Source organism: Sinocyclocheilus grahami, unplaced genomic scaffold (assembly GCF_001515645.1).
Source record: "Sinocyclocheilus grahami isolate Dianchi unplaced genomic scaffold, SAMN03320097.WGS_v1.1 scaffold84.1, whole genome shotgun sequence".
Lineage (NCBI taxonomy): Eukaryota > Metazoa > Chordata > Actinopteri > Cypriniformes > Cyprinidae > Sinocyclocheilus > Sinocyclocheilus grahami.
The window spans coordinates 36,775-51,674 of NW_015505263.1; the positions used below are offsets into that span (position 1 = coordinate 36,775).

Below are 14,900 nucleotides of genomic sequence, written 5' to 3' on the forward strand. Positions count from 1 at the left end.
CTGAGTAGGGAACGAGACACTGCGTCCTCTAGGTTTCCTGCCATGCTTCAGACGCAAGCTTCTGATGAAGAAGTGGATGATGTGTTCTCCTGGCACCTATTTATACTATAGTAGCACTGGTAGTGACGTCATGGCTGTTGCCGGCTAACGTGTTGTTGGTGGTTTTTCATTGTATGCTTCAGACACGGGTCACGACGAGGCGTTCCCCATAGCGACCCCTAGAGGAATTTGGGTCTAAAAATTATTTGAATAAGGTTTCTAAGATGTCTGTTAAGGTGGGGGATTGTTTAATATCAAATAAAACTTCTGTTAATTATCTTGGATGTGTCCTTTACAATCATTTAAGTGGTGTAAGTATAGTTATGAAAGTTCTGGGTAAGGTTAATGCTAGGACAATTTCTTGCCAGACATGTTAGTTAGTTTTCTTGATAAACAGAATATAAAATTACTTGCATCATGTTTACTGTCATGTCATTTCGAATATGCATGTATTTCTTGGATATCTGATAACGTGCTGTTGGTGGTTTTTCATTGTATGGTTCAGACACGGGTCACGACGAGGCGTTCCCCATAGCGACCCCTAGAGGAATTTGGGTCTAAAAATTATTTGAATAAGGTTTCTAAGATGTCTGTTAAGGTGGGGGATTGTTTAATATCAAATAAAACTTCTATTAATTATCTTGGATGTGTCCTTTACAATCATTTAAGTGGTGTAAGTATAGTTATGAAAGTTCTGGGTAAGGTTAATGCTAGGACAATTTCTTGCCAGACATGTTAGTTAGTTTTCTTGATAAACAGAATATAAAATTACTTGCATCATGTTTACTGTCATGTCATTTCGAATATGCATGTATTTCTTGGATATCTGATTTGTCTCGTGGTTGGTTGGATAAGTTACAAAAATCTCAGAATAAATTGATAAGGTTAGTTTCAGGGTTTAGTCGTTTTACTCATGTGGAGGTTTCCCATTTTAAGTGTCTTGATTGGTTACCTATAGAAAGCAGACTAGAACATATTAAATAAAAAATGGTACATAAGATTATCAATAACAGAGCTGCTTCATATTTTTATGTATTTTTTCCTAGGGTACATGAGCAACATTGTTACAAAACTAGGCAAAGTCTCATGGATATTACATTATGTCGTTTTAAAACTATGTATGGTCGTAGGTCTTTTAGATATTCTGGGCCACTTTTGTGGATAAAGTTATCTCTGGACATTAAAGGTATTTTGAATATGGTTAGTTTTAGTTTAAAAGCTAAAATTTGGTTCTTAAGTAGGTTGTTTTGTTGATGGATTTGTATTATGTACGTGGTTATTTGTGACTGTACATTTTTGTAAATGTGGAATTTTATTGTAATTTCTGTATTTATAATGCAGTGCAAGTGTACCTGTTACCGGGAGTGAAGTTTGTGCTTTACATCAAGTACCACAATGTAAATAAGTTTTGATTTAAACATTATTGTGTTATCCTTGACGAATAGAGTGTATTCACTACTTTTTTGTCAAATAAACATAAACGTATTATAATAATTCTCAATGTTTGAAATGACTCTTATGTTTGATTATTGGTGTATATGACATTGGACTTGTTTCAAAATGAACTACAGATGATGACACAGATATTTGTTTCACTGAATGATTTGAGAGCTCAGCTTGTGACCCTGATTGTGCTTTCAAATGCTGTTAAGAAGATTAGATTACAGTGTTACTTTTTAATCACAGATTGGGTTGTATTTGGAATAGTGTGACGCGATATGAGACCAACATCAATCTCTTGATAATGATATGGTGATTAAAAAGTCTGTTCAAAGACACTCAGCATGTATACTGATTGTTTGAACTTGTAGAGGAATTTAAGTGATATTTGGATTCAAGTACTGTAACCTCTGGTTCTTCTGGTCTAATTTCACTTTACCATCCCACACAAACCTATTTATGTTATTTAAAATGCAATCTGGGCTATTTTTGAAAGTCAGCTCAAGATTTAAGCAAGGGATGATCATGTAGAAAAGAAAAATCACAAATAAGATATATTTAAAACCTGATCTGTTTCTCCTGGACACCAGTGAGACTAAATGGGGTCCAATAGAGATCCCAGTAATCTCACGTGTCTCCACAAGAGTTTCAAAGAGATCTTAACATCCTAAACTGTGCTCCATTTTGGAACTCAAACATTTCTCATAAAATTCTTTTAAGACCAGAGGATCTGACCTGCTATGCACAATTAATTGTATAGCTCTATGATGAGAACCGACTAATTTGTGTCTTTTTTTTCTTTTCATTTTAGTGTATTTTAGGAGAACCATCTGAGATACATGTTGATACTTGAGAACATCATCTGAGATTTAGAGCTATAACTCACCCTCAGTGTGAACTGCTGATACATACGTCCAGTTGTAGCGTTTAACGATATCCAGGAGAGCTCTGGCCTGAAGAGTGTCAGAGGGCACGACCCTAAGGAAGTACTTATAGAGGGTTTTATCGCTCAGATCAATGCTTGTAGCCGAGTATGCAATCTGAGGAATGTTGAACAGCTGCAGCAGGTTCTGAACTTGAATGGCCACCGAACTGGATCCAGGTCCAATCACACCAGCGATGGGCTTTTTGGTGGCCGGCGGCTGAGCGGAAGGATTTGCCTCAACGCACCACTTCGTCCCGTCTTTGTCATCACGGATGGAGATAAGCGAGTCTCTTATGAACTCAATACTCTGTTCCAAAGCCACTGATGAGTGCCAGCAGGAGTCCCTGATCTCACAACCCAGAGTGATGTTGGGAAGAAGGTTTGGATCAGCGTTTATTCTATCTAGTGTATAAAACATCGCTTCCACTCTTTGGATCCCGTACTGTTCCCTGATCTCCCCGCACTTTCTTTCCGCGACCTTCTCTGCCGCTGGTTGGTGATGGACAGAAAACAGAGCGCCGATGATGATATCGCCATCCATCCTTGCCACGGACCGGGAGGCTGCTCTGGGAACCATTGACCTCTGATGAACATCAGCTGATGAGATGGGACAGGTACAAAACAATAAGACTGAGAGACACAAAATAAGGAGGAAATTAATTCTCATCATCATCATCCTCATGGTGTCAGATGTCTTCAGTTAAAATCAGCTCCATCTTGCTGGTAAGAGACAAAGATATTTGTTGCATTCCAGTCCAGCCATCATTTGTTGCATTCCAGTTCCATCCAAACAGCTTCCCTGCAGAATGAGGATGAGAATTAATCACTTCAGATCACATTCTAGCAGCACCTACAGATGTGATTAACTATCATGGTTTGTTCTTTTTTAATTCATGCCAGTACATGAAAGTCATGCACTTTGTCAAAGGACGATGACATAATCATTCATAATGAAAATATATCATTATTTGTAGATGAATTCTGATACAAACATTTGATATTCACAGACAATACAAATCATCCTAGATATCTGCTGTGGACATTTCTGAATCAAACAAGCAATATATTCTAACAGGACTCTAGTTTAGTGATCTGGCTGATGTATTATATCTGTGTCATGCATTCAACGCTCATTTAATCAGCTCATTCTCACCTGAAATCACAGCGCGTGTCTTCACATCTTTCTCCTGAGCTGCTGGAGCACAAACTGTGCCTCCTGTTTTCATCCTCCAACATGAACGCAGGAACCTCCTCCTTTATTATCACGGCTCACATGCCAGACACACAAATACTGAAGAATATGAGAAATATGATATATTACATTTAGCCAATTATGTGTTATGTGTGCCTTCTTTAAAATGAACAACTAATCTAAAATGCATTTTTTTAGCTTTTGTATATGTTGTTTCTAAATAGTACTTATTGCAAGATTATCCCAATTCCCCATCAAATACAAAAAAAGGCATATAAATACAGATACACAGATGTCAAACAATTGATATTAAAGTTTGCAGTGAGAAAACATCAATATCACATTGTACAGAAATTCAGGCACATAGCCTATATACTTAATATTCAGGCACATAGTCTATATAATTATTATCAATACTTCAAATATCAAGTAATGAATAAAAACCTTATAAGAATATTGAATTGTGTGACACTTTAGAGTTCATTGCAATAAGGAGGTGACAGAGCCATCTGGTGGTGAGATTAACTGGATTCACACACTCATTTGACCTTGAAATATCACTGATTCTCCATGTCCCACAATTTCACTTCCCATTTATTTATAAAACAGCAACATTGCTAGGTACTAAATTTGCAAATGTTTAAAATAAATACCTGGCACGTTGTTTTTTTGTATCTAACAGATTTTGAATCATGAGTGATGAACATAAACAAATTTTTGTTGAAAACACATTTTATTGGTCATTAACTTAAAAAGAACAATGCTTTGGGTATTTGGAATAAACAGGGTACAATTCATAATTTGAGAATGAAATATCAGTGCATAATAATGTTGAGCTCAAGATGATCATTGAATGTATTCAAACTCTGCAACTATGCGAGATTCTCATACTCTCCTGATCATTGAATCCCACAAAGACTAAATCTGACATGAGTTTGAGCCACATCTTCAACTCTATTGAACAATCAGTTTGACTGTGATTGTGAGAATGAGTGATCAGGAAAGGACATCAACCTTCCACATGGAGCTTAAGATGAGCTCCACAGCCTTTGTAACATTTGTAATCAAGTGTGTTTAGGAGATGAGCTCTGACAGACCCTCAGTTACTAAAGTAACAGAGCAAGCACTTGCTAAGAGCTGTTTCCTGTGAGAGAGAAACTAAATCTTCCTCTAGGTGGCGCTCAGAGACTCAGAAAGACAAAACTCCTGTTGAGCTGCATTCAAATGTCTATAAAAAAACAACATGTTTACATATTACAACTATTAAATCCATTACAGCTGTTAGTTAATGAGAAAGGAAATGTCAGCGTGTTGTCAACTGTGTGTCTCACAAGAAGATGTTTAATCTCACACAGAGACACTGAGGAGCCCCAATCAAGCCCAAATCCAGTGTAGAGGGGTTCAGTGAATGTGGTGTTGAATGTGTGTAAGTGTGTTTGTGTCAGAGATGTTGTAGAAGGACAGGCCGGTCGGCCGGCCGACCAGTCCAGATACACTCCTACTCTGAGTGTCCAGATACACTCCTACACCTACTCTGACTGGCCGACCAGTCCAGATACACTCCTACTCTGTTAGAGAGACGTATAGGGGCGGATATGTCTGTACTTCCATTATTATGTTTAGCAGTGAATCTGTCATTAAAACAGGTCAGACTCCAAGAATTTTCATTGCATCCAAACCAACAGTCATTACTCCATCCTTTCCTGCTGATTCCTTTATATGTCACTGATATATCAGTCTTCCCGCTCCATTCAGCCCCCCAGTAACAGCATCCAGTCAGACTCTCTCTAGAACCTGAGGACACTCATCAAATCTCTCTGGATGATCAGGATACGGCTGCTCTTAGACAGAGCGAGTCGAGTGTACATCTGAACAACAGCACACCCCTGTTAAAATTGCAGGTATTTTGAGATGTAAAATGTGTATCCAAATCACGTTAAATCCTTTTTTCCACCTTTAAACAGTTGTCTATGGCCCCAGAAAAGATTGAAGTTGTTGAGGAAGTTGACTCCTTTCAGGTTCTTTGAAGCCATGTAACCGAGAAAACGTGTTAGTCCCCCTTACTGGGAGTGGTCCACTGACGAACGACTGAACGACTGAACTTTGAGTCTTCCAAGTGTTTCAAAGAGTTCACTGAAGTCCTTCTTAAGGAGTTCTGACTGCTCTTTCCGAATATCATTCTTCCCCACATGGATGATGATTTGATTTGCATTCGTGTGCTTCATTAGAATGTTCCGAAGTTCCCTGTTCACATCAGAGACGGTGTTGACTCCTTTCAGGTTCTTTGAAGCCATGTAACCGAGAAAACATGTTAGTCCCCCTTACTGGGAGTGGTCCACTGACGAACGACTGAACGACTGAACTTTGAGTCTTCCAAGTGTTTCAAAGAGTTCACTGAAGTCCTTCTTAAGGAGTTCTGACTGCTCTTTCCGAATATCATTCTTCCCCACATGGATGATGATTTGATTTGCATTCGTGTGCTTCATTAGAATGTTCCGAAGTTCCCTGTTCACATCAGAGACGGTTGCTTGAGGAAGGCAGCATGTTGTTGATGTTTCTGATAATAGAGTCACCCACTATCAGAGTCCTGAGCTCGGCTACGCTCTGGGCTGAATGCCTCTGTCTGGTAGACCTTGAGCGCCTGTTAGTAGCAATGTTAGCCGCTGGCTGATATACGATCCATGTTGATTCACATTTGGGGATTCCTCACCCACATTCATTAATGCATCAAATCTGTTCTCAGGCTGTGTAGGGGGTGGTAGAATACCAGTGTTTGCAAGCCTTGTCAGCTATATCTGGGGTAGAGGATGCTACCGCAGCAATATGAGATACTCGTGACAATCTGATATCTCAAGTGCCTTTGTGTCTCGCTCCCTGTTTGTGCCATCGATTAGTGTGTCGATCAGTTTTGGCTTGTTCCTCTACACTTGGTATAAACTGTTGAGATTCACTAGATTCACAGGACTCACCGGCTGTATGCTGAGGGGGTCCATGATGACGGTCTGCTGAGTGTTCTGCCTTTTTTGGAAGTCCAGCAAATAACTTTGTTTCAAGAACCACAATCCTTTGTAGAAGTCTGTGGAAGTTTATGCAGCAAGTAGATTCCACGGGAGGCATTTTCTTTCTCGTCTGTTTGAATGTAGGCAGCTGTGTTTTCCCGTCTCCGGAATGTAAGCTGCTGGCAGTGGGAGGCAAAGATTCTTCTTTTTCGTGGTATTATTCCAGTCCCGAAAAGTTTTAGTTTTAGTGTTTGTGCCAAAAATGTGTTGTTTGAGCACTGTACTGATCTGCTGAAGTTGAAATCTTAGATAAATCTGAGAAGAGTACATAAACAGGGAGCAAAGCGCGGAGCAGTAAGCAAGAGCGTCTGAACAGTAGCGAAGCTACTGAAGCAAGAGTGAAGAGTTCATGTAGCCTAAACATTAAATCCTTTAAACATTAAAAAAATTTTTTTTGGTGCACTTGTAAATGTAGTCATATAAAAACTAAATAGTATTGTATTGGTTGTTGTTTTTTCTTTCATATTGTAAGTAATGGTTATGCAAAAGCCAAATGCTAAGGCCAAGACACAAATTAATAAAAAAAAACATAGTCTGTTCAATCTCTGCCACTATGATGTCACAAAGATATTCTAGAACTAGAATATATGGAACTCCAGAGTCCTCAGACTTCAGTCATAGTTTGAGATGAGAAGACCGCATACATTTACTAAAGAAGCTGGTAAAACAAATGGAGAACATCAGTCCCACAGCTTTTAACGTGTTTGATGAAGCACGTTCACTGGGTGAACATACTGACTTGATCATCAGGGCAAATGACAGAGAATTTCAAGTGCACAAGATCATCTTGTGTGGCTGCAGCCCTTATTTTAGGTGAGCAGAAGCATTTAAACTGCAACTGTGTACAAAGCCTACCTAGAAATAATTATAATTATAAAGGCCTACATAATTTTCATCAATTAACATCATACTGTTGAAACTGCCTAAGCTGTCTAATGTATAAATGAATAGAAATTAATGAGTGTATTGGCAGAACACATGGCATTACTACAGTATTTAAATAAAAATGTTGCTTGAAATTAAATTCTTTATTTTAATGGAATTGTAAGAATGTTTATGAGTTTACCCAGCATGTTGAATTTAATATATGAAAACAATCTGTTACAAATTACAATCTGTGAAAATTACTAGCAGCATATATTTTAAAGCAACATGTTTCTCTACTTGCGAAAACTGATCTGAAATTAAATTGTAAATAATATATTTTTTTAATGTGTGTAACAAAAATACAAATGAATAATGCCTATATTTCTTTTTCAAATCTGTTTGCAGGGTTCTTTTCTCCTCTAATTGGACCAGAATACCAGAACAATTCTATGATATTCCAGGAATGTCCCGAAACATCATGTCTCTTATTATTCAGTATGCTTACACAGGATCTGTCTTCATTACAGAAGAGAATGTGTTGGAGCTCTTAGTGGCGGCTGATCAGTTCTTAGTCTCAGGTCTTGTAGATGCCTGCTGTCAGTTCCTGGAGTCACGCTTCTGTCCGGAGAACTGCATTGGCATCTGCATGTTTACAGAGGATTTCCACTCCTGCTCAAAGCTCCGCCATAAAGCAAAGCTCTACATCCTGCAGCACTTTGAGGAGGTTCTGCAAGTATCTGAGGAGTTCCTGGAGCTCTCAGTGGAACAGCTTGAGGAGATCATTGATAAGGATGAGCTGAATGTCAAACAGGAGGAGGTGGTTTTTGAAGCCGTGCTCCACTGGATTGATCATGCACCTGAAAGCAGGAGGAAACACATCGCCATGCTTCTGCCAAAGGTAAAACAGAGGAGCTATTTTTCAACAGCCTGCACTACAAAAAAGTTTTTTTTTTTTTTTACTTTTTAGTTTTACTTTTTTTTTGTATTGTTTTCCGTTACAAATATCTAAAAAGCCTTAAATAAAGATACATTTACTTGAGAAGGAAAATTACTTAAGATACTAAGTCTTGTGTATTAAACAATATAAATAAATAACAAAATTAAGTGAGTTTATACTTAAAGAAAAATATATTATAATTTCTATTAATTTATTGAATATTTTTATTTTTATTTTTATGTTTTCTGTGTTCATTTTAATTTTGGTTTTAGTATTTTTGTTGTTTTTGTCATTTTTATTAGTTTTGTTTAATAAGCATGTATAGGTTTTATTTATATTTATTTATTTATTTATATAGTAGTTTTATTAATTTAAGTGTTATTGTTATTTTAGTACATCAAATTAAACTAAATGAAATTGAGAATTGTTGTCTTCGCAACTAGCTGAAAAAATATATATTTTATTTTATTTCAGTTAAAGTTTAATTTATTTTAAGTAATGATCATTTTAGTTTTTGTTAAATATAATAAACTCTGCCAATGGAGTTAAAAAAACATCTTGTTTTACTTTTGAAATAAGTTTATTTTTCTTAACCCATTAAAATATATTTTTCCTATTTTAAACATAAACATGCCTAATTTTGATCCGTTTTTCATAAAACAAGACTTAATATCTTCATAAACATCATTTGTTTTTGTTTTGCTAAATGCATCTTGTTTTTATAAAGTTTAGATATTTGTACTAGAAACAAGACAAAAATACTGAGTAAAAATATATTTTGTAATGTTGCAAGCCATTTGAACACCATATCAACTACTTAGTAACAGCCTCGCAACAATCTAGCAATTCTGAAAGTTTAAACTCTCTTCACTGTGCTTCAGGTTCGAATGGGATTGATGACATCAGACTACTTCATCAATAATGTAAAGAGCAATGCACTGGTGATGGAGAACGAAGCCTGCATGCCTCTTATTATCAATGCAATGAAGGCTTTGTTTGAATTTGACATGGATTTGCATGGACCCATCAGCTTAGAGCTCATACATCAACTGACACGCCCACGTCTGCCCTCTGCGATTCTATTGGCCATCGGAGGATGGAGCAACGGCAGTCCCTCCAATGTGATCGAGGCATATGATGCAAACGCAGGCCGCTGGGTCAATGTGACTCTTGAGGATGAGCGTCCCAGAGCCTATCATGGCACAGCTGTCCTGCATGAGTTTGTCTACAGTGTTGGCGGTTATGACAGTGTGGAGTATTTTAACAGTGTGAGGAAACTCAATCTTATCACTCAAACCTGGCATGAGGTGAGCAATGTTGTAAGTCAACAGCTAACTTTAATTTCGCTTCCTTTAAAAAAAGTACTGTGGTGAAATGATGGGTATCAGATTGTACTTTGATATGGACCACAGTACTGAATGAAATTGGTTTAAAGAATACTTTAAAGAATAACACTGTATTACCATGGTACATGTCCAAAAAATCAGTAGCCCCTCACTGCAGAACAGATCCAGGGGGCGTGGTTGGATGGAGATGGGTGGGTTTAGGGATCAGGGGGTGGAGACGGGTAGGTTTAGGTATATGTAAGGTGGGAGGAGTTGGATCTGGATCCAACCACGCCCCCTGGATCTTGTGTTCTGCAGTGAGGACCATCTCCAAAAAATGGTAAAACCATGATACATTTTTGTTTCCCAAAAATTATTGTAGCTTCAGATATAATATAATATAATATAAATTATATTTAATATAAAAATTTGGTTGTGTTAATTAAGTATATTTAAGGGAATATGTTTATATATATACTAACATCTAAAATAATAATAATAATAATAAATAATAATAATAATAATTAAAAAAAAAAATATTTTTCGGTTTTACCTATTTTAGCACATTAAGTTAAACTTAATAAAAATAAGAAGTGTTGCCTTGACAACTAGCTGAAATAAGTTTAAGGGTTTTATTTATTTTATTAAAAAAAATGTTCACCTCCTTTTCCAACTTCCATCTTTTTATTTTATTTAATGCAATAAAATTTCATGCACTTTTTTTGTATGGCTTAAGTTTTAGTTAACTATAATAACCCTGATAATAACACAATATAATATAATATAATATAATATAATATAATATAATATATTATAGTAAAAAAAAGTAAGCACATTTACACTTATTATAAAGTACATTTAAAAGTCCATCAAAAATCATGGTAATACCATTGTACTTTATTGCAATTGATAGAGGAGAACAATGAGATGTATTGATATATATGTATAGACACTGACTTACAGTATATGTCAAAAAATGGTAAAACCATGTCGTGTTGTAGGTGGCTCCCATGTATGAACGGCGATGCTATGTTAGTGTTGCTGTTCTGGATGGGTTCATTTATGCCATTGGTGGCTTTGATGGACATGTACGGCTCAAATCAACGGAACGCTATGATCCTGACACCAACCAGTGGACACTAACCACATCCATGAACGAACGGAGGAGTGATGCCAGCGCAACCTCACTGCAGGGCAGGGTAAGAACATTCACCCGTGACCTGTAAAACAGAAGGAGAGGTGAAATGGAGAAACTGTGGACTATAGCATAAGAATACTGTAAATAAGAAAAAGAATATCATTTGAAATATACTGAGTGTCGTAAACACTGTTTTTCTGAACAACATGTAACAGTTGTGTGAAAGGGTCATGAACATCATGTGGATTATATTTGTGTGTGTTTGGCAGGTTTATATCTGTGGAGGTTTTACTGGGACAGAGTGTCTCTTCTCAGCTGAAAGCTTTAACCCTGACACAAACCAGTGGACTCTCATCGCTCCCATGAGAAGCCGCCGCAGTGGTGTTGGTGTGATCGCTTACGGGGATCTAGTTTATGCTGTGAGTATTAAACACAGGCATCACTGTTATTTTAGAATCATTGACATACTATTACAGCTTTTATTCATATTTTTGTATTTTCAGATTTTATTTTTGTTTTGTTTTTGTCATTTTTATTAGTTTTTGTTATTTAAATATATCTTTGTCTATATAGTAGCATATGGTTTTTTGTATAATTTTAGAATACAGTTAAACTAAATGTATTTTTAAATATTTTTTTTTTCAGTTTTATTTTTTGTGCATGATTTTAGTACAAGCTTAACTAAATTAAGTGTTTAATGTCTATATAATATACTATATGTCTATATAGTTTTCATAATTTTTATTTCAGTTTTCAGGATCTTTAGTTTTAGTACCTCAAGTTAAACTAAATGAAAATGAGAAATGTTGCCTTGCTGAGCTGTCTGAAATCATTTTTCAAGTATTTTATTTTATTCCAAGAACAATTTTTAAATCGTTTTGGTTAACTAACAACCCTTACACACCTACAGAATCATGGAAGCAATCACAGTTTAAAGGTTGTTTTGTGTGTATGTAAATACATGCATGAATGTGCATACAAATACACAGAATGCATAAATTAAAAAATTTCTTTTTTTAAAGGTTGGTGGTTTCGATGGTGCCAGCCGCTTGCGGAGCGCAGAAACCTACAACCCACTGACTAACATCTGGTGTGATACTGCATCTATGTACAATCCACGCAGTAACTTTGGCATTGAGGTGAGATGTGGACAGTTATTATTTGTATTTGCTGAAACTATGAAATAACATTACAATAATTATTTAGTAGTTATGAATATAGGGAATCTGTATTGGTCCCATATTGACACTAAGTGGAAAGTTGTATCTAAAAAAACTCCAGAAGGCTTAATGGAAATCAGAACGAATCAGTATTGCCCAGTGTGTTGGACTATGAAAATATCTTCCTAAGAGTCAAGAAATTCTATGTTGTACATTATTGGGTTTCATTGAAGTGTTTCATCAATACTAAGATTTATTCAAATAAAGGTAAATACTTTAGCTGAACATGATTTAATTTCCTTTATACCTTCTTCAAAATCCAGGTAGTTGATGATCAGTTGTTTGCTGTCGGAGGGTTTAATGGATTCAGCACAACGTCTGATGCCGAGTGCTACGATAAGAAGACAAATGAATGGTAACATCCACAAACACGAAATCGCACATCATTTCACGCTGCATGAGCTAAGGCCTCTAAATGAGGCCTAATTGCACAAAAAAAATGAATGAACACTTAATATCCCTCCGTAAAAATTGTATGTATATTTCTTTGCATTCTCAGCCTCTTTTCTGTTTTCCACACAGGTTTGATGCAAATGAAATGGCCGTTTTCCGCAGTGCTCTGAACTGTTGCGTAATATCAGGATTGCCTAACATGGCACAGTATGCTGCCCAACGAGACGCAGTCCAGATACAAGACGGGTCTGACAGTGAATGACCTGCTTCCAGCAGCATTCTGACCTTCTCATTGCACCTGTGGTGTGTCACATGAATAAATGCAATCAAAATGATGTTGTATTCTAAGTGTTAATCTTCCTGTCAGATTTTTATTTATTTTTGTCATTTAGCAGACGCTTTTATCCAAAGCGACTTACAAATGAGGACAATAAAAGCAGTCAAAACTAACAAAAGAGAAATAATATATAAGAGCAAATGACAAGTCTCGGGTAGCCTAACGCAGTACACGTAGCAAGGTGTGTGTATATATATACAGTATATATATATTATACACACACATATACACACACACACACAAAGAAAAACAAGTACATATAATAGAAAAAATATAAAGCTAGTGTTTGTTTGTTTTTTAGTTTTTGTTTTTTAATTTAAAAAAAAGAAGATAAATATAGATAAATTGGAATTAAAATAGAATAGAAAGTGTTAGAGTTAGAGGGTCAAATAAAGGTCAGATATGGTGTTGTTCATCAGATTGTAGGTTCAAATCCTGCAAGTGTATAAATAATGAACTATCTCCGTTGTTGTCCCATTAGGACACACACACACACAAAGAAAAACAAGTACATATAATAGAAAAAATATAAAGCTAGTGTTTGTTTGTTTTTTAGTTTTTGTTTTTTAATTAAAAAAAAAGAAGATAAATATAGATAAATTGGAATTAAAATGGAATAGAAAGTGTTAGAGTTAGAGGGTCAAATAAAGGTCAGATATGGTGTTGTTCATCAGATTGTAGGTTCAAATCCTGCAAGTGTATAAATAATGAACTATCTCCGTTGTTGTCCCATTAGGACTGTTCCTGTACACTCTAAAAGATGCTAGGTTAAATACAACCCAGTGCTGGGTAAAATAGGGACAAACCCAGCAATTGGGCTGTTTTGGCCCAGCGGTTGGGTTAAACTGTTTTGGCCCAGCGGTTGGTTAAACCCAACCACTGGGCCAAAACAGCCCAATTGCTGGGTTTGTCCCTATTTTACCCAGCATGTATTATTGAGTATATAAGTTGCTTTGGATAAAAGCTTCTAAATGACAACAAAATCTGAATCTTAACAAACCGGAAGTGATACATTTGTGTGATAAAAATGACAGTAAATTAGTAAAAATGCAATGTCTAATATTGGGAATTATGTTTAGTAAAATGTTTTGTTTTAATAAACTGTTTAATAAGTCTTTCAGGGTGACCAGTGAATACAATTTGGTCTTTTTTGATATGATTACGATTGATTTAGCTCCTAAATATTCTGTGATGTTTTTATTTACTGTAGTGCATTGAACAGTCGAGAATGAAATAATATTTTGCAGCGTCATTTATGACTTCTGAAAACAATAAAGATTGTAAACCGTAAAACCTGGAGGTATTTTAGTGCTCCGTCAAATAAGGACACCATCAGTTGTACTGAATATGTGTATAACTCTAGGCTCAGTCAGTCCAAGTTCAGCTGTGTAGTAGTTTATTTATTCATTCAACACCATCTAGTGTTTAGGATATTACAGTGCCTTGGCATTGTTTTGGTTCCTGTATTTTAAATATGGCGGATAAAGGCATGAAAATGTCTTGCATGTTTTAGAGCTTATGAAAGTTATTTTATGACATTTATTTGCTGCTGACAAGAACACATGCCGAAGAAAAGCAAAGGTACGTTTCGACTGCTGATGAGGCAGTACATTGATAGTCTGAAATCTGCAGCGTTTGACTGAATTAATGGAATATATTTGATTTAGTCATTTATTAGACGCTTTTATCCAAAGCGACTTACAAATGAGGACAACAGAAGCAATCAATTGTAGTATTAAAACAACTAAAAACAGATCCAAAACTAAAAGCTAAACCTTTATAAATACTACCTATACACATTTTAAAAATAAAGAGACTAAATAAAAATGACAAATGCGTACAACAAAATTTAAAAACTTAACTTTTAAAAGAAAAACAAAAAATAAAGCTAAACACAATTCAAAATATTAAAGAACAAAAGGTATGAGTATAATAATGATTCTAACATAACACTAAGCCAAACACCAAAACAACAACTACATATGTGTGAATGTACAACCACACACACATACATATATACTCTATATG

General features: G+C 35.8%; 2 protein-coding genes across 3 annotated transcripts in view; one reads left to right on the forward strand and one right to left on the reverse strand.

Annotated features, from left to right (window-relative positions):
• The window catches only part of LOC107586570 (metabotropic glutamate receptor 1-like), a 22,336-nt gene extending 19,110 nt beyond the window's left edge, over positions 1 to 3,226 (reverse strand). For both annotated transcript variants that reach the window (XM_016273996.1, XM_016273995.1), the window contains exon 1: positions 2,366 to 3,226. In XM_016273996.1, the coding sequence (XP_016129482.1) occupies positions 2,366 to 3,086 (721 nt within the window). In that variant the 5' untranslated portion in view covers positions 3,087 to 3,226. The remainder of the gene's footprint in view (positions 1 to 2,365) is intronic.
• Positions 3,227 to 7,325: 4,099 nt separating this feature from the next.
• Positions 7,326 to 12,839, forward strand: LOC107586620 (kelch-like protein 10). The gene is made up of 8 exons (XM_016274075.1): positions 7,326 to 7,468; positions 7,928 to 8,420; positions 9,341 to 9,766; positions 10,786 to 10,983; positions 11,192 to 11,341; positions 11,945 to 12,061; positions 12,406 to 12,497; positions 12,665 to 12,839. Exons 1-8 carry the CDS (start codon positions 7,326 to 7,328, stop codon positions 12,795 to 12,797), a joined length of 1,752 nt encoding a protein of 583 aa, XP_016129561.1. The 3' UTR covers positions 12,798 to 12,839.
• The last annotated feature ends 2,061 nt before the right edge of the window (positions 12,840 to 14,900 follow it).

What these genes read in the sequence shown, in the direction of transcription:
- LOC107586620 (XM_016274075.1), top strand. Translation starts at nt 7,326, where the DNA reads ATGGAGAACATCAGTCCCACAGCTTTTAACGTGTTTGATGAAGCACGT. An exon ending in GGCTGCAGCCCTTATTTTAG is followed by an intron (nt 7,469 to 7,927) that starts GTGAGCAGAAGC and finishes ATCTGTTTGCAG; the next exon opens with GGTTCTTTTCTCCTCTAATT. An exon ending in GATAAGAAGACAAATGAATG is followed by an intron (nt 12,498 to 12,664) that starts GTAACATCCACA and finishes TTTTCCACACAG; the next exon opens with GTTTGATGCAAATGAAATGG.